This window comes from Trichomycterus rosablanca, chromosome 6, assembly GCF_030014385.1.
Source record: "Trichomycterus rosablanca isolate fTriRos1 chromosome 6, fTriRos1.hap1, whole genome shotgun sequence".
In the NCBI taxonomy this organism is placed as follows: Eukaryota; Metazoa; Chordata; class Actinopteri; order Siluriformes; family Trichomycteridae; genus Trichomycterus; species Trichomycterus rosablanca.
This window is the reverse complement of record NC_085993.1, coordinates 32,735,081-32,760,764: the sequence shown is the minus strand read 5'-3', so window position 1 is coordinate 32,760,764 and position 25,684 is coordinate 32,735,081. Positions and strand designations below refer to the sequence as shown.

Here is a 25,684-nt window from a genome sequence, read left to right as displayed (position 1 = left end):
AAAAATACCTGTCGGAAGGTGTTAGAGTTGACGTCACAGACACAAATTCAGAGACTGAGTGATGATAGGTGTTTCTCACTGAACAGTGAAACCCAAAACCTCATCAGCATGCTAACAGGGTGTGTGACTAAGCAACGTGGTTACTCTCTGTCCTCTAAACCACACACTGTGTCAGAGAGAGTGAAAGCCACAGCTGGACCTCAAGTCAAACAGTCCTGGGCCGGAGACAATGGCTGAGACTGAAGCAGCACTTCCTCCTGAAGCAGATGCATCATCACAGAACAATGAAGATCAAGGTGAGAGAACATTCACTGTCAAATATTTTGATTCACATTTGCTACGAGTCAGTTGATTACAGTTGTACATGGGTTACTTAGTTGATTTTAACATTCTCAGCTTAGTAACATGTGATTTGGTAATATGCATGGATTGTTGACTTAAGCCTCTTCTGGTGAAGGTCATTATATTCACATATACATATTTAGATGTAGTATAAGTTACTCTATATTATATATTATATATATTATGATATTCTGACTGGTATATATGTATAGAGTAAAAAATAACAAACATACAGCAGTCTGGTAGACACTTGAGAATCCTAGATAAAAACTTACAGTAGAGTAAAATTTGAAAGAAAGTGCCTGTCAAACACAGAAATGTGGATATCATTTAAAGTAATGATCTGTGAATTTAATATCCATCTATAAAGAGGCTTAGTCTTGCTGAAGAAATAATTTGCTTGGCTATATTTCTTTAGTTTTAGAGTTGTTGTGGTGTAATGTAGTTTGAATATGAATCAGCTGCACTGTGGTAACTGCTTTATTTAGGTTAGATCATGGTAAATACTGAAGCATTTCTCAGAAACCAAACAGTAGCACCCATTGGATTGCTTACAAGAGAATAATTTATTAATATTAATAACATCACAAATCTTAAAACATTGGTGACTCATCTTTTAATAACCTACAACTATTGGGCTTGCAGAAAAAATGTCAGCTCTGACAGATCAAGACTCCAGTTGCTAAAAAGGAACCTTTTTAGAAGCTCTGGTGTAATAGTGCTGTTTTTTATATGTTAAAAAAGAAAAAAATGACTGTACTCTGTTAATCTTGCATAGACTGCTAATACAATACAAAAAAGACTATGATGCTAAACAGTTTTACCACTCACAATTAAGAGCTGATAAAATGTAAGCGTTTGTTTGTTATGTGTGTTTGTACTTGGAGGTTTTGGTTTTGATTTTAGGTAAAAATCATCAACTTGTCTTAACCTTAAATTTAGTCTGAACAAGATTTATTCATCTTCTTTGAAACCTAGTTCTAGGTTGTACACAACAAATCAAAACAGATCTAAAATATCTCACCTATACTATATACTATTAAACAAAAGTAAACCGTCAGATGTACAATTGCATACATGTGAGTAAATATGTTTTCACAACAGCAGCTTGTATTGCATTGGTGACAAGGAAAAGGAATAGAACAGAGCGTTTGCACTGTCCGTGCATTTGCTTATTCAAATCAAAATTCAAAAGAAGATTTGCATCAAAAGCTATGCACTGTACTTTTTTTGAACATGAGGTTACCTAGAGGCCTAGGGCAGCATGTATACAGGTTTATGCTGAAATGCTGTACATACACAAAGTTCTCATTTATGACACTGTTCATTTATGCTTATGTAACTTATACTCAGTTCCCTGTGAATATAAATATGAATCAGTGCATATATCTGGACTTTAGGTCCCACCTGTCTCCTCTGCAAGTTTATACCATAAAAGGTTTGAAAGGTTCTGCCTGTTTTGCATATTCATGATCTCTTATGCCCATGTTTAGAAACACAGCTTTCAAAGGATTTATATGCCAAAATCGCTTTCATTTTGGCTCCAAATGACAAAAGAATTTAAAGCAGAAGGCCATCGGGCAACAAAACAAATTTCAAATTTAGTTTGTTCTTCAATACAGTGTCTTCCAAAATCAGTTGTTTCACAAAACACAACAACATTACACTCCTGCTGATAGCCAGTAGTTTACCAATGGTTTTATTAAGGGTCTTTTTAAAATGTCTCCTATTAAAACAAAAGAATTGTACTAGAAGGATGAAATACATTAAAGCAATAAGCCACGAGAGGCCGTGCGTTACTGTGATTTTAGCACGGGGATGACGTTTTTGGACGACGCGAAGCGGAGTGCCTGAAACTTCTTTCCCGTGCTAAAATCATAGCAGTAACGCACGGTCTCGAGTGGCTTATTGCTTTTATAAAACGGCGGTCAACATAAAATATAATAAATACAACAATGTTTAATTCATAAATGTATTTATTGTGTATAAACTTACAATAAAGCATTCTTCCGTGACGCAAGGTACTTCGATTAACAGTGTTGCTAGGCAACATGAGGGCGAAAATAACATTAACTTTTTCTTTTTAGTGGCGTATTAATATGGAATGATGTGAGGTGGTCATAGGTGTGCGTTTATCAGGGATTTTACAACGGCTTCGAACGCGGCTCAGCCAATCAGATTTTAGGACCGGAACTAGGGCTGGGCGATATGGATCAAAAATAATATCTCGATATTTTTTTCTGAATGGCGATATACGATATATATCTCGATATTTTTTTATCCCATAAGGTAATAACAAAAAGACACTTCTGAGACAAAGCTACATGTTCCAATTTTTTTACAGGCACTTTTATTAATAATCATGCTGGGGAAGCTTCACACAAGAACTATTTTTCCTTAAAAAAAAAAAAAAGAGCTATTCTAAGAAAAAAAAAGTTGTTTTCTAAGGCATCTCCTGTTGTGTAATGTGAATTACAAATATATTGTCTGGCCCTTTAAGAATGTTAAGTGTACTATAGGGTGCAGGGAGCGAGTGTGTAGGGAAGATTAACCCCCCCACCCCACCCCCACATGTTTGGACTTTATACATTATTTTATGTATATGTCGCCATAACATTTACATTAATTTTTTTTAACGTATAGAACTCAGTTCTGTAATACAGGCAGAACTAATCGTTCATGTTACTGTGTAACTATTACAACATTTAATGCATTTTAATCAGCGTTCTGCTTCATGCTTCATGTTTATTGGCCCGACAACAAGAAATACTATAATAGAAGATAGATAAATAAATGACGTGTCGGACGTCGGGCGATCGTCCAGTATAAACTAACACAACCACGTACAACATCCAGTACAGAAATCCCCATAATGTTTGTATTTACAGATAGAGCAAATACATGCACATCACATATACAAACACAAGAGTCAGAACAACAGGAGACGCACCGTTACGTTATTATTACTTTCTCAACACTTAATGTGAAGTAAATACGTGCATGTCAGCGTGTGCATGAGCTTGTGTTGGTTTTTGAATCGAATAGCGACTCGTTTTCTTGTTTTTTAACTTTGGGATTTGAAGTGAAAACTAATGAAGGTACACGGAGCTGGAACCTTTTATCTGGACTTGTTTTCGGCATTCTCTACAGAATACATTATTCTGCTGCTCATCTGACACTTTGAATTCGAACCATCTCCAAATAATTCCAAAAAGAGTCATTATTTTTCATTTTAGTAAGCAGCTCCTCTTCGATAGCTTCTGTCACGTCTTTATGCGTCTCCATGCTATCGCTGCCTGCAGGACTTACTGGTGAAGCGGTGGGGAGGGGGCGAGTTGTGTTCAGTGAGGGAGAGAGGCGGGGCAGGTGAACATGTGCAGAGACAAACTGGGAGAAGAGAAAGACGAACTGTCTGATCTAACTGGAACGCAACATCTATATCGATATATGGGATATTGTCTTATCTTATATCGCGTATGAAAATATATCGATATTTTATAAATATCGATATATCGCCCAGCCCTAACCGGAACTATCCGTTTTATAAAAATATTTTTTGCAGTTTGGTATTTTGATGACAATGGTGAAAAACAATGTCTAACACATCAGCTTAAATAACAAATCTCTGTATACCATTTTTAACTCAATGAGAGAACTTTCCTCATGCCATTGTCATTTTAAATCAACATCAGCTGGGCCTATTTAACACTGTAGTACATACCATAGCACAGTAATATTATAATTGCTTATATATTTCTGGGTCCATTTGCTCTCATTCTTTCCTGCCAAGATATTTTTTATTGTTATTTTCACCCATTCATTTTTGACCCTTGGCTAGAACATCCATGAACACCCTCCAGTTAGCCTATCTATCATCATCTTGTACTTGCATATAGTCTACATGCTGTAATCATAGTTTCAAATCCTACCATTTAGTTGAGTATTGTACCATTGGTGTCAACAAAAAAACACAGGGTAACACACTAGTAAAGGTTTGTGCAAGGACATCCTTTTAAGGTCTTTTTTGTCTGTATGCAAAGTCTGTATCACGGTGCTGGTCAGTAGTTTAATTGAGGCCAAAGAAAATTATTTGAATATCATTGTTAGGGAGATTTGGGTTCATTTGGTTAAAATATAATTATTTTGGTTTGGATATGTCATCTGAACTATTGCCTAAATTATACCTTTAGATAATTTTTGCTATCTTTAATCTTGCACATTTAACAGCGCTCATACTTTCACTGACAGTCACCTGAGACTTAAGAGCACTGACGCGCCTCAGACAGGGATGTAGCACTAACTACTGTGTCCCGAAACCCACTAATCCCCTAAACGCCTCGTTTTAAAACTCAAATGTCAAATCCTTGTTAAATTTTCTTGCCAGTGCTTTGCCACTTCATCCATATCTGTCAGTTTCAGAACAGAGGCAAACATTTCACAAATTTCAGCTAGAGATCTGAATCATATGCTCATTTTACTAATAATGCTGTCAAAAAATACATTGTTTGAATTGTTCCTCTGCATTCTCTTTGCTAGTAATAACTTGTAATATGCATGGATGTCATTTTCCAGTTAACATTCAGGTTATTTATATATTTGGGTCATGACAGCAAAAACAGTCTGTAAAACTAAAACAGTATTCCTTCTCTGTTACAATGCCCATACTGTACATAGTGTGGACATGAAGTTGTGACACAAAACCTCCTCAAATAATTCTGTATAATATACACTTTCATGTGTTTAGTCAGCTTTAGTCCTGATGTAGATACACCTTGTTTTTTAGTATGTAAAATAGCTGGCAAGTACACTCTCACGTCATTAGCTGTATTGCTAATGTGGTGGAAAAAACCTTTATAAAATACCTCAAACAATGGATTGTGAGTAGAAACGTTTTATTCTTGTCTGCAGAGAAGGATCACACAGACAGAGTCACACAGAGAGGCTCTGTGTATGCGACTGATACAACTGATAAATTAGACATCTTTTATACTGTTGTCAGTGACCTTGTAGGACAGTGGAAGATTCCACAGTTAACATAGGAACTGGTCTAAATTAGCTAGAACTGGGTTTTGAAGGTCATACAAGTAACACATCCAATAACATTCTATTGTAGCAGTATTTTTGGAATATGACTACTGGCAAAAATGCCCTAAGCATATCTACATACAGGGGTTGGATAATGAAACTGAAACACCTGGTTTTAGACCACAATAATTTATTAGTATGGTGTAGGGCCTCCTTTTGCGGCCAATACAGCGTCAATTCGTCTTGGAAATGACATATACAAGTCCTGCACAGTGGTCAGAGGGATTTTAAGCCATTCTTCTTGCAGGATAGTGGCCAGGTCACTACGTGATGCTGGTGGAGGAAAACGTTTCCTGACTCGCTTCTCCAAAACACCCCAAAGTGGCTCAATAATATTTAGATCTGGTGACTGTGCAGGCCATGGGAGATGTTCAACTTCACTTTCATGTTCATCAAACCAATCTTTCACCAGTCTTGCTGTGTGTATTGGTGCATTGTCATCCTGATACACGGCACCGCCTTCAGGATACAATGTTTGAACCATTGGATGCACATGGTCCTCCAGAATGGTTCGGTAGTCCTTGGCAGTGACGCGCCCATCTAGCACAAGTATTGGGCCAAGGGAATGCCATGATATGGCAGCCCAAACCATCACTGATCCACCCCCATGCTTCACTCTGGGCATGCAACAGTCTGGGTGGTACGCTTCTTTGGGGCTTCTCCACACCGTAACTCTCCCGGATGTGGGGAAAACAGTAAAGGTGGACTCATCAGAGAACAATACATGTTTCACATTGTCCACAGCCCAAGATTTGCGCTCCTTGCACCATTGAAACCGACGTTTGGCATTGGCACGAGTGACCAAAGGTTTGGCTATAGCAGCCCGGCCGTGTATATTGACCCTGTGGAGCTCCCGACGGACAGTTCTGGTGGAAACAGGAGAGTTGAGGTGCACATTAAATTCTGCCGTGATTTGGGCAGCCGTGGTTTTATGTTTTTTGGATACAATCCGGGTTAGCACCCGAACATCCCTTTCAGACAGCTTCCTCTTGCGTCCACAGTTAATCCTGTTGGATGTGGTTTGTCCTTCTTGGTGGTATGCTGACATTACCCTGGATACCGTGGCTCTTGATACATCACAAAGACTTGCTGTCTTGGTCACAGATGCGCCAGCAAGACGTGCACCAACAATTTGTCCTCTTTTGAACTCTGGTATGTCACCCATAATGTTGTGTGCATTGCAATATTTTGAGCAAAACTGTGCTCTTACCCTGCTAATTGAACCTTCACACTCTGCTCTTACTGGTGCAATGTGCAATTAATGAAGATTGGCCACCAGACTGGTCCAATTTAGCCATGAAACCTCCCACACTAAAATGACAGGTGTTTCAGTTTCATTGTCCAACCCCTGTATATAAGTAGTAATTAATCATGTATTAATATTTCTTGTGTTAATTAAAATTTTTCTGTCACATTCCTCCCTTTTTGTCATTTTATGACACTAATGAAGCTTAAAAAAGGAATGTTATATCCAGTTTGCACATAATGTTTACAGTACACCTGCATTATTACAGCTTTGTTTGACAATAGTTCTAGATCACAGTGCTTACAATCAAGTTTTTATTCATAATCCCTGTAAGGTAAAATTTTTTTGCATGTTTTAAGAGCAATCAACTGTGATTGGCCAGGTCAGCTGGGAGCCCCCTAGCAGGCACAATTGGCAGTGCCCTCTGGAGACAAAAGTGGCCTCTACTCTGCTGGGTGGGAAAAGACCAGACAAAAAGCAGGTGGGGTCTCAACATTGTGTAAGGACTCCGGTTAGTAGCCTGGGGCATCTGTAGAGAGGTGGAGGAATGCGTAGATCAGTGTGTGACCCATTTGTGCGAGTCTAACATTTGAATCTACCAAAGTATGGGCAAATAAGAGAAAGTTGGTGGACTGTGCATGTGTCCCCAGCAGAGAAAGTGCATAAATAATAGTCTTTTGTTGAGTATGTAAATTACTTAAAGAGCAGATTGGCCAATCACAGTTCTAAACAAACTGTCAACAAAATAATCACAATCAAATTCTTAATGTATGAGGACCATTTTGTAGGGTAGATAACTCAATATAAAATATTTAAGTAAAAAATCCAAATCTCGGTATATTAGGCAGCACACAGCATGTGGAAATTGAAACACAACAACTCTCCTTTGCTCCGTGAGTTTCATGCTGCTATATTGTTATGTGAATATGATGCTTCCTATCCATCTCATTTGTTGCATAATTCTCACTCTCTTCACTTACTTACATTTTTAGGGGGCTAAACCTATGAATATGCAAAGTTTAAGTTAAAGTGGAATGCTGAATATTATAGACTATAAATATGACAGTCATACTCATTTCATTTCCATCAATCGCTTTATTCTGGTCACGTTCACTTCCACTTGGACTGCTTCCACTGGGACTACTTTCACTGGGAAACACTGGGCACAAGGCTGGAATAGCCTGGACCTGGGTGCCAATCTATCACAGGGCTTCACCCCCCAAGCATGGCCAATCATGTCTGTGTAGTAATTTGGTTGGCCAATAGCACCACCAAGATTTGAATACAGATCTCAGCAGTGGTGGGCTAGCATAATAGACTGCTTGATACCTGAGCACCTGGTGTATAAAATCAGTTTTTTAAAATAAATGATATGCTTTCAACTTTATAGCAAATGTTTGGGATAAGATCCTTTTTCATAAAGACATGGTTTGATAAGACAAGGAGGGGTGTAAAAAAATTCCAGTGGCCTGCACATAGCCCTGACCTTTGGGATAAACTGGGCTGAGATCACATAAATTCTTTTGACTTGATAGGCACAAATTGCCATAGACACCCTCTCAAATTTAGTAGACAGCCCTTCTTGAAAATTGGAAGCTGTTTTAGCCTCAAAGGGGTAGCAACAACTTTAATATGCCCACACATACATAATACATACATAATAATACCCATAGTTATGTATTTCCATTTTACATAACAGTAACTAATATCTCTTTTTGTCTTTATCTTTAACCCAAAATGAAAACTTTAGTGGAGCAGAAGGATGAAGACAAAGAAGAAAGCAAAACCACTAATGGTGCAGATCAAACAAATGGGGAGGACAGTGAACCAGAAAAGCCAGAGACGCAAGGGGAAGAAAACGCATCTGATGGGGCTGGAGAGGCGCCAAAAGAAGAAGAAGCAATGGATGAAAACAAGTACTACACTGTGAGCTACAGAAAGATCAAGAAAGGCCTGGCGAAGAACAGGATTAACATTTTTGAGAAAATGGGTGCGTAGCATGTGTTTCATGCAATTCACACTGTATAAGATAAAATTATAAGATAAAAAAACACTTTATTTATTGGTTACACTGTATATAATAACACTCACACTGTGTATAACATCTCATTTACATTATATACCACATTCACACTGTATATAACATCTCATTTACATTATATACCACATTCACACTGTATATAACATCTAATTTACATTATATACCACATTCACACTGTATATAACATCTCATTTACATTATATACCACATTCACACTGAATATAACATCTCATTTACATTATATACCACATTCACACTGTATATAACATCTCATTTACATTATATAACACGCAGTGGCTAAGTGGGTAGCACTGTCGCCTCACAGCAAGAAGGTCCTGGGTTCGATTTTCAGGTGGGGTGGTCCTTTCTGTGTGGAGTTTGCATGTTCTCCCCGTGTTTGCATGGGTTTCCTCTGGGAACTCTGGTTTCCTCCCACAGTCCAAAGACATGCAATTGAGGTGAACTGTAGATAAAAAATTGTCCATGACTGTGTTCGATATAACCTTGTGAACTTATGAATCTTGTGTAAGGAGTAACTACTGTTCCTGTCATGAATGTAACCAAAGTGTAAAACATGACGTTAAAATCCGAATAAACAGGCCGCTCAGGTGGCACAGCGGTAAAAACACATGCTGGAACCAGAGCTGGGATCTCGAATACATCGTATCAGTCAGAGGGGGCGTGAGTTAGCTTCGTTCTCCTCAATCAGAGCAGAGATTGGCATTGGTGGAGAGGAAGCATGATGCAATGGGGCAATTGGATGCGCTAAAAAAAATCCTAACGCTAGCATGATGCAATTGGGCAATTGGATGCACTAAAGGGGGAGAAAAAGGGGAGAAAATGCATAAAAAAATTTGTTTATGTGTACAAAATCAAATTGGTTTATGTCTTTGCACTTTCTTCAGTTAATTTTGCTTCAGCAAAATTAATAAATCACTGATTGTTTTATCGAGTTTTCACAACATTTCACAGCAATGGTTTAATGATCATGTATAATTATTTATCAGTCTTTTAATTTGAATACAACCACAAAATACAGGAAATTTGTATGCATTAATAAAAGACAGATAACGTTTCTATAGGCTAAAGTAGCATATTTTTAGTATGACCTTCCCGTACACTTAAGCAAGAACCTGGCTCTTTTAAACCTAAATGGAATTGAACTATAATTAATATCATTGCTAACACCTGCTGTGAAAAAAGGTGTATTACACCAGACATGCCTGAGCCTTACATACGTTATATACAGTACGTGTAGTTCATTGAAAGCTTGCTAATATCTATAAAATAAACTTTTAATCACATCAATTAACATGCCAAAGATCACAGAATTTGACAGACATACAATCATAATTGTACATCAGTAAGGCCACTCTGAAAGGAAAATCAGCAAACGAACTGTATACTTAAGATATAGTATTCACGCTGTTATAAAGAAATTTGTTTTGTCTATTTGCTTTAGGTTATTGTCACTGTCAATTTGAGCTTGTATGCATTTTGGAAGAGGTTTTCTTTAAGAATGTTCCTTAATTTATCTGCCTGTCAGTTTAACCAGTTCGGAGAACACTCAGAGCATTAGATTTCATTTTACATCCTTATCCTGATCTACGCCTTGCCACAGTTTGTTCACCGACATGCACAGACGGTTCCTTAAATTATATGACTTAGTTTTTTTCCTGATTGTGAAGTATAAATTGTAGGCCCTTAAAGACTCAGGTGTGAGCCTTTACAAACTATGTCCAATCAATTCAGATTACAATTTGGTGTGCCACAGATGATTTTTAATACATTTCGAAAAGCTCTAAAACATGTTTTCACTTTGTCGTTGTGGGTGCTTGTTGTCTTGTGGAATTTGTTTTGGACATACAGTAGTTGTTGTTTTTCCCCATCAGTTTACAATTAAAGTTTACCACTGTATAATGTATTCATAGTGTATACAATAACACAGTCACAGCATAAATGCTAACACATTCACATTGTGTATGCTACCCTTTACAGTGTATATGATAACATATTAATCTAAGGGGCATTTTAAATATTGCTGTACACCAACATTCTCCCACTGGCTTAGTGTCTGAACATTCAGTAATTTATTGACTTTTTTTAAAATTAAATATCATGGTAAGGGTTAGGTACCATCTGAAAACACTGGGTGCAAAGCAAACTGCATGGAGGGAGTGTCAATCCAAGAATTAAACCAAGAGATGAACATTTTAGCTTATAGTTTGAAAAATATACATATATTCTGAAAGTGTTTAGTCAAATTGATTCAAATCCCAGGTTGTGACAATCTTTTGCAGTTCCATTTTACACTACATTAACTAATTATTCTTATCTGTCTTCTTTATTTATTACAATCAAAGATTTTTCCATGGTGGAAGAGGAAGACAATGATGATCAGGAGGGCAAAGACACCGGTGGAGAATCTCAAACAAATGGAGAGGGAGAAAACGCCAATGGGGAAAGTGACCCAGATGGGACTAACGGGCAAGCGGGGAAAGAGACAGCAGAAAATCAGGGAGGAGAGAACACGGGAGAAGAAGCAGGAGAAGGGCAGGACAAAGGAAATGGGGGTGAAAAAGAAGGGAACGAGCAGAATAAAAAGCAAGCGGGTGAGAATGAAGGAGACGCGCAGGAAGATGTGGAAATGGGTGATGAGGAAGGAGAAGAGGATGGATTTGATGAGAATGACATAAATTCAGCTTCCCAACAAGGGAATCGTCCTTCTGCTGCCAAGTTCTTTACTGTGAGCTACAGAAAGATCAAGAAAGGCATCACAAAGCAGAGAGTTGACGAGTTTGAGTTCATGGGTGTGTAACAATAAGTGCCTGGGCATACACACTTTGAGGAACACGGTGTGGATGCACAGACAAACGCTCGCACGCACACACGCATGCACACACACAATAATAATCTATTCTGTGGTCCATTCTGAAGTGATCATGAAGGTTAAAAGTCACACTACCAATCCCTGATGCAAGTTGGGCAAAACAATTAGACTGAAGTTATTTTGTGTCAATTACAGCCAGTTACAGTTTACTTAACAATCATTTATGGCAGTGGTTGTCCATCTTGGAATTCTGGTCAGACAAATTGAATTATAAAATGTTTCTCAATAATTAAAGGGTTTAGCATGCCATAATTCTATTAACTGGGACTGTTTATTTAATGTTGAACTCTTATGACCACAAAAATATCCGCTATATAAACATTACTAAAGACTCACTTTTAATTTTGAAATAAGATAACCACTTTGTGGAACACAACATACACTTATTCACAGTTTTACATTGGAAAAAAGTGAGGTTGTGGTATTGGTGCAAAAGTTTTAGTCCTGTAAATCCAAGCACTGGCCAAAAATGTTCTTCGGGGACTAATGCATCCCTGGTGAGACATTCAGAACCTTTTTTTAATAAATATTATTTATCAAGATGTTTATAGTTGCTAATAAAACTACTAGACCTCTCAGGTGATGTTCATTGTTTCTCCGGTTGCCATTTACTGTCCTGTAAAATCCAAGGCATAATCTACATTACATGTGGCCAGATCTCTGTATTTCCCGGCATTAGGGTGCATTAAATTATTACATATAGATTGATGGTAGATGGTCATTTTTATTATTTTTATCTTTAGCTAGCCAACTAATAAAAATGAAGGCATGAAGGCATGAAAACCATCTAACTAAAAGTAAAATGAATGCCCTGATCCAGAGAAGGCCCTTTGTTTTTATCATGCTGTGCATTATTTTTGAGGTTTGTGAGATACTACAGCTGTGTTACTACAGCTCTATACTGGAGCCAGTATAAATTAACAGAAACAAAGTAACAATTAAGATACATCTGCAGCTTGCAACAGAGAAAATGGATAGAACAAGGATAGTGCAGAATTGATAACTATACATCACAATATGACAGGCTACTCCGGCTGTCTGTGACAAGCAAGTTTAAAAGAAAACAAGACCGGACCAAACAGCATGGTTTCAGAAAACTGCAAGTGCACCAACAAAGGAGCTGGTGAAACAGAGAAAGAGAAGATAGATGAACTTCCACCTGGAGCTAAATTAACATTCATGAGACGCATGTGGTTGTTAATCAAAAGAGACTGAAATGTCAATCATGTGCACCTCTGTGCCCCCTCTAATGGCCAAAAATGACAATGCAGAAGGACACAACCACCACATTACAAAAATTGACTGATCAAGTTTTCATGAGCTAGACAAGAACTTATTCTGTTAGTGCTGCAGTACAGTAAATAAATGTTAACTCATACACCAGCACCAGTCTTGAATAGACATCAGCTTCAACTAGCTAGCAGTGTTTATTATTTAGAACTCCCTCCCCCCCCACACACATACACTTCCCCAATTAGTGGTGCACACTTTGGCTGGTCACGTGAAGCTGGCTACACCTGTTGGCCAAATAACCTTAAGAATTACTAATGATCCAACTATTTTTTTGACATTCCCACTTTTCCCAGTTTTCAGCCATATTACTTACTTCAGAACTGACTGCAGCCTTAGTTTTATTTCATATGTTTTTTTTTTCAATTTAGTGCAATTTAATTTCAATGTATTTGTATATCACTTGCTACCCAGCAGACTTTGTTAAATGATTTACATTCCATTCTCTTTTTATCTAGGACATCAACCTGCTTCTCCTCAGATTCCACCAGTTTAAACCATCTGGAGCAGAACATGTGCATTCATGTGTTATCTATCAGAAAAAATATGTTCCACACATTCTGTATCGTTCTCTTCACTGGTTGTACTTTATTGTAATATGCAGATGTCAATAATGAAATAATTTGCAGTTAATTTGCACTTTGTGCAAATATACTGTTGCATGTCATGATACATGATGAAATTAACAAAGAATTTATGATTACAGATGCATTATGCATTTTCTCTATACACAACACATAACAACAATTTAGTAAATTTCTAAAAATAAGGTTTTCTTTCTTTTGTCCATTAACAGACAGGTATGTACGTTACCAGACAGAATGTCTGATTTTAATAAATGTCTGTGTCAAAAATTTACAATTCCTAATTTGTTTGTACATTGCAGCACACATTTGATTCTCACATTCAGATGCTCATGAATTCTCATGGAATTAATCATGTTTAATTAAGAGCGTGTATATATTATTATGTTAGGTTATTTTTTTGTAAGTGCATTTTGAAGTGCAGTATGAAAGTGTCTGTGTACTGACTAAAAATAAATGTAAATATTGTTAACTGATACTACTGTATCGCTTATATCATATCAGAAAGAAAGCACATCACTGTTGATAAATTGTAAGCTATTGTAAAATGAAAACCTGAACTAGATATTAATAAATGTTTTGACAAATATTTTATTGCAATTATTTAAAAACACAATAATACAAAGAATAACTTGTACATAAAATATCTGCACTGAGATCGATGATACAACAGAAAAATACAATTATACAATACAGCCAATTTTACCTTTATTTAAATGACTATATATTGATATATTGATATATTGATGTTAAAAACAAAACAAATCTAATATAAAGTAGAGTTATCTCTCTTTTTATTGTTATGTTTCATCCAGCATATACACAATCTGCTTTACGTCCTGTAATAATTCATTGTAATACTTTGACTCAACACTAGATGGTAATGCTATTCTGTGTGGTCATGCGTACCACTAAATTGATTTCTCTACAATTTCCCCACATGGTACATGCATGTAAACATGGTACTTGCTGCCCTCACAGATTTTTTAAACTTCTGATGTTTCTGGGATTCAGATTTGTAGCTTTGATTAAGTTAGGCTGGACTGTGGTGATCATGCGCTCCAAGCAAAAACTCCAAAAACAAAAGAAATATGCATTTCATGGGTCATATAACACAAGCAATTCAAGCAGCCACATGGTAAAGTTAAACTGGTCAAAAATGCTTTAGAAGTCAACTTATCACATTCATCAAATTGGCAAAATGTCATCTTGGATCACTTCTGTCTATTCAGATGGTCCTGTGACATAGACATTGCATTTAAGTCTTTGTATGTGTTATCTGGAGAAAACCTATTTTTTAAGGATTTAAACAAAGATCCAGTATGTTTTTTGTAAACGTGTTTGTTATGCAATTAACTGAGGTTCTCAAGATGTTACAGAAATCTCATATAGTGCTAGAACGTTGAGTTAATTGTTTGTGACTGATCTGAGAAAGCAAGACCAAAGCTTGGACTGACAAATAATTATTGGGATTTACTGAAAGGTCACTGCTTCAGTGAAATGCCTTAACAATAAAGCTGTATGCTAGACAGATTACCTCTATTAAACACCACTTAATTTTAACTCTAAACTTAATCTGTAGCCTAAATAAATCTAAATTTATCAGCAACACAGTTATAATTGGTAGAATGACAGTCCCAGTAGCATCCTAGGCAGGTGCTTGTTTTGATCTGCTCCTGATCTGGCACTTACTATAGTCTATGTAAATGCAGCTCTATAGAAACTATATTAATGCATAAAGTCTTGCTCTTTAGACACAATTCATGCAGCTAAGTTATTAATGATAATTTAGCTACTAGAACATCACAATGCTTATTTACACTCTCTCTTATTATTTAATTAGTTATTTATTTAGTTCATTATTTAGATATTTTTGGCTAGTTATTAAAACTACCAACCTCAGTTAAAATGTTAGAACAGTATGTAAAATTCAAATAAACATAGAAGCCAGGGATTTGTAAATTTAATTTGAACGTGTATTAATTAAAAATTGTTATTACTTTGCAATTGCAAATAAAGTGAAAATAGCTAAGGAACATGCTGAAACTATAATTAAAGCAAGTGTGTCATAACAATAAGACCCAAGCATATGAAAAACACTCCTGCTATTCATGCCTCATACACACATGCAATTAAATATAACTGACATGAAATCTAATGGTATCTTGGTAAAAAATTGCCTGGTACTTCTGTTTTTTCCAACCACAGAAACCTTTTACAAGTGCTTATTTTACAACCCCAATTCAAGAACATTTTAAAAACAGAAACTAGTACAAAGACAATATATACAAACAGCAATTCCAGAACAGTTGGGACATTGAGAGCACAATGTCTATTATTTCCCAAAACAGTTTAAAAGGTGAACTTGTCCAATCACATCATATGTTTAAGCCCAAAAACTTGAGCCCAAAAAGTCAGCAGTGTTTCTGGTTGTTGATATTTGGCTTCTAATAGAGTCTGTAGATACAGTGACAAACTGTATTTACTGATGGAAAATGGGTTTAGAGCCCATATGCTTATATTCATTATAGAAGCATATGAGTTTTAATGCAGTGATGTCTGAGGGATCTGTTATGCACTGTAGATGGTGCACAGAGAAACCATGTTTGGTGGAGAACTTTGACCCACATTTTCCCATTAATAACTATTTATTTCTTAAAACATTCTTTTAATACCCATGCACAACATAGTGGTCTGTTTTAGATTTTCTTTTCTTGTCTCAATTTGCCCTTTTCCATTTGTTCCCAATACATGCTATAGGCAGTTTTTTTTTTAACACCTGTAAATGTAAGTTTCACAAATCACTGCTTTCTGTATTTATTTGCATTGTACCTACTGTCCCAACATTTTTGGAATAGGATTTGTATTAAGGACCTAACCAAATGTTTTGACCTAAATACACTCACCATGGAAAACAAATCATGGCTAAAACACACCCTGGATAAGGTGCCAGTTCATCCCAAAGCACCACACACTTATCTGTTTACTTACTTACTTACACGTATAGACAGTTGAAAGCAGCCAGTTCACCTACTACATGTTATGGGGGGGGCACCTTATTATTAAATATATGAAATTATTAGTGGAATGCTACTAACATGATTTTTCCAACATACGATTTAGTATTCGGATTGATGTGTACAGATATTTTTTGACTTAATCACTGCTGTAGTCCACTTATTAACTAAGCACTTACATTGTACATATATTTGCAAATATGAAGTTGTCTACAGCAATTTAAAAACACGTTAAATTACAGTTAAATGTACTGGGTATATTAATTACCATAATTGAGTAATAAAATAAAAGATAATGAACATTAATACTAAATATTGTGATTATCATGTATACTTTGTGAGCCAAAAAAACGTATTGTGCCTTTTTTTTATTAGCCTGGCTGATCTTAGATTTGACTTAGCTTCATTTGAATAGTGGCAAATGTCAGCTGGTGTTGGTTAAGGGAAGAGTTTGTGTATGCACTGTGGTGAGGTCAGGTGGTGTGTGGTGTCCCCAAGGTGGCGGTCAGAACATCTTTCTGGTCAGTGTCCATCTGTGTTTCTCTCCATGCTAGCCCCAATTAACCTTTTGTGACATAGAGTATCAGCTTTTCATCCTCAGCCACATCAGCCTTTTGTTTCCCTACCCCGGCTCTGTAAAGCCAGTTGCAATGGGGTGGTTATAAATGCAAAAATGCCACAGCTGTCCTGAAACACTCTCTGCTTCTTTCCTTGCTGTTGCGAGAAACAGGCAGGTAAGGCCAGAATGTTTTTTGTCTTTTTGCTTAAAATATTTAACAATTTTTTTCAGATTTAAGTAATATATTTCATGTTTCATTGCTAAAAGTGGTCCAGTACTTACTATATAGTATATATAATACTACAAAATCTACAAAAGTAAAACTATTTTAGGATTGCACATGTTGTGCAAATGGAATTACTTGTGTCAACTTCTACCCTTAATGGGAAGGGCCCATTAAAATAAATTCAAAATCATACCAAAAATTATTTTAGTAGTTGAACATGTCTATACTAATATGAGTGATCTCTTTCATAGTGACACTGCACCCAGATCACATGGTGTCAATAAAGGATTTAATTAGAATTATATGCTGTTGCAATCTGAACCCAATCCAACAGTTTATGATTCATCCAGTACAAATTCAGATATTTAAAAAATGTATACTAAAAGCTCTTCAAGGTGATGGCTTCTGATGGCTTATAGTGGCCTAACTCCTTATTACATCATGTTACGGTCTATACAACACAATATATATTTTTAAACAATATTATTTATGTAGTGTTATTGTTATTGTATACCTGTGGTAATATGGTACAAGGACCCACTGTCATATTCTAATCATGTGTAACATGTGTATGCTTGGTTTTTGTTTTAAATAAACACATTTTTACTCTTACTAAGATGATTTGAAGTTAATTTTAAAAGCAAGTAGCAATCACAGTGAGTGTGAAAGAGCTTCCAATTGACCTACAATGCTGCACAAGGGTGCATATTTCTTGTGTTGCAAAGCTAAGTGCTATTAGTGGCCTTGCAATAATGTTTTCATTTTTTTTGGTACTTGTTTATGCTTTAAAATACATACTTTTTCAAGTCAAATATGTTATGTGTGTAAATTTGAAGTAGATATGCACTAGAAGTATATTAAATAATAAAACCAAAGTGGTTGAGTACTTATTCACTACCCACATCTGGTTTTGTGCCAATATTTTTTTTCCAGAAATATAGTTAGCTAAAGATAAACCTGAACCGGGGGGCTGAGAGTACATCTCTCACCATCTTACAATGTTACAATGCCATAATAGGAGCTATACCCCAATCATATGTGAAAGGCACACATGGCCATTGTAATTAATGGTCATTGTGAATTGCATATAGACCTGATCACCGGTTCCATTGTTATGCAGTGGGCGGTGATCGGTCGTTATGCAAATCAGCTGCATATAAGGTTGGGTTTTTCACCACCAGCTCAGACTAAAGAAGTCACTTGGATGAGTGACGAAACGTATCTCTACAACAAAATTGAATTCAGATGAACTGATCCAACTTTGTGGATTGACAAGCTTAGCAGAGAAATGATCTTATGAATCAGGTGTATCTAAAATGTAAAATGTAGAATTGCTTGTCCCATCCAGATGTGAGAAGAGGTCAAGAAGACCATCGGAAACATGACTCATCAGATCATCAGTCCCTGTGTTTGTATCCCGATGGGTCCACCCACCAAATCCAGTCTCAACAGGGTGCATTCATGGCGTGCCACCATATTCCCACAATGCCATCTTTGTAAAGCAAGGAGAAGAAACACTGTGGAAAATATTTGCAAGAAAAAAGTTGAGAAAGAGAATCGCAATCAAAGTGTTTATTTCACACAGCCTGTTCTTGGGCCCCTTTATTTTTCGGGCCTGGTTAGGAGGGGGTGTTTTTGCTTTTGTATTGAGGCATGGAGTGGTCTGGATGTGCAGGGGGGGATTTTGCTCCTGTCCCACGCAAGTCTGTACATTCTGTGTGTGGGACGATAATTTAGGTTGTAGGGGGCAGAAACCCTGGCAGTCTCAGAGTGTTACTGACAAGGCCTTTTGCTTAGAGCCTGCAGCTAAGGAATGCCCTTGTATATTATTTGTGAAACACACTGAATGTTTTGTAATGAAGACACACGGCCATGAGTAGAGATGAATCGATTCAATACTATGTATCGACTGACATATTTAACAAAATTGCACAACTGACCTGAGCCTAACACAGGTGTGTAGCAGTAGTTACTTTGTTAAGGATATTTAGGTTTGATTCTGGACCTCTTTCAACTTTAAAACCATTTACTTGAATCTTTTGTCTACACAGTAGTGAATTGGTTTGAACATACAGGCTGAAAATATATTTTTGATATCTATATTTAAAATGTTATACAGTATGTTATATTTATAAATATATTTATAAATATCTGTTATGGAAATGTTACATTGAGGTTTTGCTTGCCCAGTTATTTCAGAATAATCAGAATCATAATCACTTTTGGTGATAGTACACATAATACACATGTATGACATGTAACATATTTAACAAAACAGACAGCAATGGTGCAAATTATATCTCAGTCTGTCTTGCCACATACTGGGTTGTAGATTTTTTTGGGGGAAAACTGTGTTAAGCTAGTTTTTCAGAACAGTTTTGCTCTAGAATTTGATAATAGTTTATTAAAAAAGAAAAAGTAACACATGAAACAGTCCACAGTACCTAATGTGCACCCTTTTTTTTACATAATGCAAGTGTGAACACGAAATAAAAGAGACCAGCAGTAGGAAAGCGAGGGTCACAAGGTTTTTCCGATGAGAGCTCCGCTGGGACCTTTTCACACTTTGATTGACAGTCATTTATTGTGATGCCCCAAGCCAGTGCTCCCTGGCCAACGTTCAATCTTATCACTCCACCAGAGGCCAGCTGCAGAGATGCTCATGCACAATGCACAAAATAGAGTTGTGTTCACCTCAGCCATGGTCACAAAGGCACACATCTGGGCTGCGCTCAACAAGAAGCGAGAAAGAGGACTTGAGATTATTCCATTTGCAAAAACCAGGGGCGCTTGATAGCCATGGTCATGGTTGAGGGGGATGGGGCAGAGGGTTTATGCACAGAGCAGTGCCAGCCTCCCACAGGACAGGTCAGGATTTTAATTTCTAATTTATTAATCTCCCCTGTGCAGACTGTCTCGGCTGCAATAGGGATCAAAAAGACAGGTCTTGCAGAGGTCTGGCCCATTCAGAGTCAGTTACAAGAGGGCATTGAGGATGCAGTAGTGGTCCACTTTTATTTCACAATGGGTGGGTGAAACGTACAGTGAATTGAAATAAATACTTACAATCTTTGCATTTTTTACAGAAATGGCTGCCAAAACCAGAACTAATTTGTTATGAGTGACTAGTAGAAATAATCTAAACAATCGATACATACTGTTTATCACTTGGTAAAACCACCAATGGTTGCCATTGGCAGTAGTAAGTCTAATTAATTTTGTACAACAAAAAGTAGGCCCGTTTCCATCTTTGCACAATATTGCAATTTGCACAATATTGGATTTTTGGACCTTACTCTTTTTATATCTCTGCTGCTATAAAATCCCTACGCTGCTAACTGTATATAAGAATATGGTCAGCACTACACTTTTCTCTAGTCTTGTCTCTCCTAATTACTTTTTAGATTAGAAATGTCTTTTGTATTTATTGTAGGTCTTTGTATTTATTGTACTGTCTTATATCTGCATTGTGTATATTGTATTGTCTTGCACTTTTTGTTCTGTGTTGCACCCTGGTCCTGGAGGAACATTGTTTCATTTCACTGTGCACTGGTATATAGCTAAAATGACAATAAAGCTTCTCTTAAACCCTTGAACTTTTTCAACCATGTTAGTTGGAGTTTGGTGGTATACAGGTAATTTGTGGTCCACTACATTGAACTCTAACTGGGCCACTTGAAGACTTTTTTTATTTATCAGTAGCGGCTGCTGGTCTTTCAAAGAGGGGAAGCTCATTGTCGGCTTACATCATAAAATTTGTCAATTTATTTATACATAAATTCTGCCCTCCGTTCCTTTTCAAGAAAATGGCCTGTGATCCTATTGTACCAAGTAGGCGTCTTTTCCAGGGACTTGACCAGTGTCCTGAAACAAATACTATGAGTGTGTTTTATTTACACAATGAACAATGGAAATGGTCAAGTAATTTCACCAAGCAAATACCAAGAAATGGGTTGCAGTTTGTCTTTCGACTTCACTCGCAAAATCTGCAATGGGACTGAAGCTCCCAGTGATTAAGTGATGGTGTAGAGCTCAAAATAGCTGTCAATCAAAACGGGATTCAGCCTTTCGACTGATCCTCCAATCATCTTGCAGAAGCTCCGCGTCCAGACCCGCCCACAGCTCTATTCACCCCCAGAGATGCTCAGCGTCCGGGGGCGGGACAAAATCGTGGCATTTATCCAATGACCGGTGAGTTTCGAAGCAATGAAAAAAACCATTCCATGCAGCCCCATAGAAGTGAATAGACGCTCAGCTTCTACGGGCAAATGCATTGATGCTACGGGAGTTAACAAAATCGAGTCAGTCGATTTGTGATAAGTAGCTGATTCTGAACAAACTCGTCTTCGAGATGAACGTGTTCTAACGCATTTGTACGGTGTACATTTGTAGTCAATGAAATGTTAACACAACTGTACATATTTGACCATTTAATTTTTGACATTTTAGGGGAAGCTGAGCTTCCCTTGCAGTCTTAGAGAAATCACCACTGATACACACACACACACACACACATTGTCTTTTAATTATTTTAAGATTTTACTTAACAAAAATATTGTTGTGTTTTTACTTTCGTTATTGCAGCACTTTACCGCTAGCATTAGCCACTTCCTGCTGTAGAGGGTCGGCTCACCTAGCCGCTGCGAGTGCTGCTCATCCGGCGGGGATGCTATGGGTCTTTTGCTGCATGTGGTGGTGGAAGTGTGGGAATACAGGCACACAACAAGGTAGAGTTCACTTTAACTGTTTAGTCAGGACTTCAATGAGCGTTACAACACTTCAGACTGCCTAGCTACAGCACCCGAACTTTAATGCTCGGGCCATACGGTGAGTCTCATATACAAAACTAACTGCAGAATGTGAGAACGCACATGTATAAACCGGGTGCTGGGTACCGCCGCTACAATATTGTAATATAATAATAACGACCTGGCAAATGCAGCCAATTTGGGGGTGGGTGGGGGGATGCAGTGCGGTGGGGGGTTGAGTTCATGTCCATGCCCCCCAGCCATGGGCCCCAGTGCACCTGCCCTCCCTGAGTCTGGCTGTATTTTTTCTGGTCTCTATGATGGACTAAACTAACCTATGTATTCTTCTCCATATCCATGCTCTTTCTTAGATTTATTACTCATATTCATAATGTTTTTATCTTATTTTACAGAGGTGTTACTGTTCAAATGTTCAAAAAGGTAACATCATGCATTAGATGAAGAATAAGAACTAATAAAAAAAATCTAATTCTAATTAGATTAGAATGTACTGATGCTGTTTTTCTCTTAGTATGGTCAAGTTGTCCTGAGGGTAGAGCATTCTCTGAATAAACGGTTACAAAGGAAAACCAAAAACAGAAAGACCACTGTTTATAGGGACTTTCACACACATGGGTGGATGCAAGAATGTAAGAAATCTGTTTTGTTATAAATGTGAAAAATGACTGTAGTCCTTCATTAATAAATGGATTGTGAACCAAGCACTCGAGGGCTCAATGTCAAGAAAATCTTTATTGATCTTTATAAAGGTGGTCAACACCTCCAGGAGCCTACAGGTGGCAGTCTGTCAATGAGAATCAAAACATCGCCATTCTTTAAGTCTCCACGACCCCAAAAGTGCCCCTGGTCACCCTTTTCTATCAGCACAGACTCACACTGAACAGCTCTTTTGACCAAGGTTTCATTTGTTAGATAAGTCACCCAATCATTTCATTAACACTCATTCCTACAGCCCAGCCTAGTCTGCTGTGATTCCAAGTCTTCTTTAAGAGGAAATATGAAGAGGGATTAGGCATGTAATTCTAAATTGATGGAATATGTGCTGCAGGGTTCAATGTTTTAGCTCTTTAACCTAATCCTACTGTTCCTTCTTTATTATTATATTCAGCAGCTTCAGTTCATTATTTAACATCCCTAAACACAAATCAGTAGTTTAATTGAGTTGCTACCCAATGCCCACAAGTTCACTATGAAACACACACATTAAAATTAACCAAATGCCTTAAGATATGTGGACCACAAGCCACACACTTGTTGGACCTTCCATTCCAAACCAGGGCATTATTAACATGGGCATGCCTCCATTCCGATCCTGCACCTATAACAAATAAAGCTGACCAGTCCAAACAAGAAGAGCTTTGATGTGTTTGTGTCCATTCAGTCAAAAGAGTGTTTTGACATTATATGTAAAAATCGTGAACATGTCTTCTATTTTTCATGTTTTAAATACAGTTGAAGGAACTTGTGTACAACTTGCACCTAACTCAAGAACAACAGCTTACGAACACCTGTATACATTGAAATCAAAAAAAGGACACAAAAGGAGTGTTGTCCTTATGTGTGCTAGGGCTATTTTTAGCTGATGTAATTAGATCTATCACTGATGCTCCTTGTTCTTGTCTCAGACATTAGGTGTTATGTCAGACTTATTCTTTAACATAAATATAAAATGGCTTTAAATAATGGCGAATAATTGCAGGCACCATTAACGCTGACAAAGAGCATTAACTCTCATTATAAATAAGAGACATTAGAATATTACACAAGACTGACGTCTTCTTCTTGAACCACTATTAGTTTGTGCTGGAAAGCTTTGAATAAATGGTGCAAAACAAGTAAAACAGCAAGTTACCGTATATTCCCCAGTGACTTCCACTGCTTTATCGTCAGCAATGATGAAAGAATAGACACGAATTATTACAGAGATTGTTTTCAATATGACATCACAAATGGTTACAATGTACAAAGAATTTACCTTAGCACTGGTGTCAACACACTTTCAAATCTTTAAGGCAAAGTATGCCTATTTGATCAGGTAGATTTGCCATAGAGTTGCAAATTTAGGTCAATGAGTACCATAAAAGAACAAATATATATCTAGTATATTTTATGTACAGATAAAATATAATTAACACAGTAATGTCTACATATAAATAGAATGCTAAAATATTTATTGTCCTAAACTATTTTAAGATTTCATTGTTTTATTGTTCACATTTGTGTGCATTACCCTGACTTTATACCCTGTCACACTGACATATTATTTAAAGCATGTTTAAAGCAATGGCAGGTCAGATACATTAGAACTAAATGTTGGACAGATGTGATTGTATTGCTTTTATTATTTAGTAATAGAATTGTCAATTAATTTCATTTCCATTAATCATTTTATCTTGGTCTTGCAGCTCTTTGGCCACCCACTTAGACATAGCCAGTCAGGTCTGTGTTGATGCCTAGCTGGCTAGTGACACTGCTGAGATTCGCACCTGAATCTAGCATAATAGACCTTACACTCTAGCACCTATGTACATTTTTAGATGTATTTTTCTTGTCAATGTCAGTTTCAAAGGGTCAAACCTTTCCTCGCTTAGCATTATCCGAATTAGGGTATATCCAATTCTCATATGTATTCTGGCCAAGAAAGGGCTAGCTTCTACCTCTTTAGACATGTGTGAAGTCACCAACAGGTAACCTGTTAGACTGCTGTGCCACCCGGACACTCCACCTTTTAACAAATGATTCAAATTACAATAACAAAATTACATTTACACTCAGTATTTAGACCCATTGTTATTGTAAAGCCAGATTCAAACTCGTTGCCTTGGAAACTTGCTTAATTTATGTATAATTAACAACTACTTCAAAAGTTTTTAAATCTGCTGATTTGCTCTACTTTGTAAGTCCTAAAAGTTCTATTATCTTTGTGAGTTCTGTATAGAATCGTCCACAAAACAAATCAAGACTTCAAAAGAGCATCAGACCAAGCCAGATCTGGAGAAGGATGCAATATCATTTCAAAGGAACTAAAAATACATCAAAGCCTAGTTTATATCCCCACACATTGTGTATTAAGAATACTTATAAGCAGTAGATCTCCCTTATACCAGAAATGTTAAACTAGCAGTTTCAACCACTACAATTACTAAAATTAACTATATAATGGAAATATTATGCTTCCAACTTTGCAGCAACAGTTTAGGGAAGGCCCTTTACTGTTCCAACATTACTGTGTCCTTGTGGACAAAGTAAGGTCTATAAAGACATGAAGAAAGGCTTTAAGAAACTCAGGATAAAGAGGTCATTTAAAATATATAAATGAATAAATACATTTTATAGAAGCTGGTATTTGTTATCAGGGTAAGGCAGGTGTGTGTGTGTGTGTGTGTGTGTGTGGGAGAGAGAGAGAGAGAGAGAGAGGGTATTTATTTATGTGTATCTTAATTGGCCTTTGGGGAAAGGTGAGCAGGTTAATGAGGACATTAATGTGGATGTTAAAAACTGCACCCCCTCCCCTAACTAGCACTGGGCCACAAATTGAAAGTCTCCTGGATGAGCCCATTACACAGCTGCCCATCTTCTGGTCTTACATATCAGAACTATGTTCACTAACCACATCTGCCCAACATTTACTCCTA

At 37.0% G+C, this 25,684-nt stretch overlaps 1 protein-coding gene across 1 annotated transcript; it reads left to right on the top strand.

The window, feature by feature from the left end:
• Nucleotides 1–205: 205 nt before the first annotated feature.
• Nucleotides 206–13,430, top strand: LOC134316483 (uncharacterized protein DDB_G0290685-like). The gene is made up of 4 exons (XM_062996859.1): nt 206–296; nt 8,424–8,663; nt 11,078–11,524; nt 13,353–13,430. The coding sequence occupies exons 1-4, from the start codon at nt 230–232 to the stop codon at nt 13,388–13,390; spliced, it is 792 nt and encodes a 263-aa protein (XP_062852929.1). The 5' UTR covers nt 206–229; the 3' UTR covers nt 13,391–13,430.
• The last annotated feature ends 12,254 nt before the right edge of the window (nt 13,431–25,684 follow it).

Excerpts from the sequence above, each read along its gene's own strand:
- LOC134316483 (XM_062996859.1), top strand. The coding sequence starts at position 230 with ATGGCTGAGACTGAAGCAGCACTTCCTCCTGAAGCAGATGCATCATCA. Across the intron at positions 297-8,423 it reads ACAGAACAATGAAGATCAAG|TGGAGCAGAAGGATGAAGAC; the intron begins GTGAGAGAACAT and ends TGAAAACTTTAG. Across the intron at positions 8,664-11,077 it reads TAACATTTTTGAGAAAATGG|ATTTTTCCATGGTGGAAGAG; the intron begins GTGCGTAGCATG and ends TTACAATCAAAG.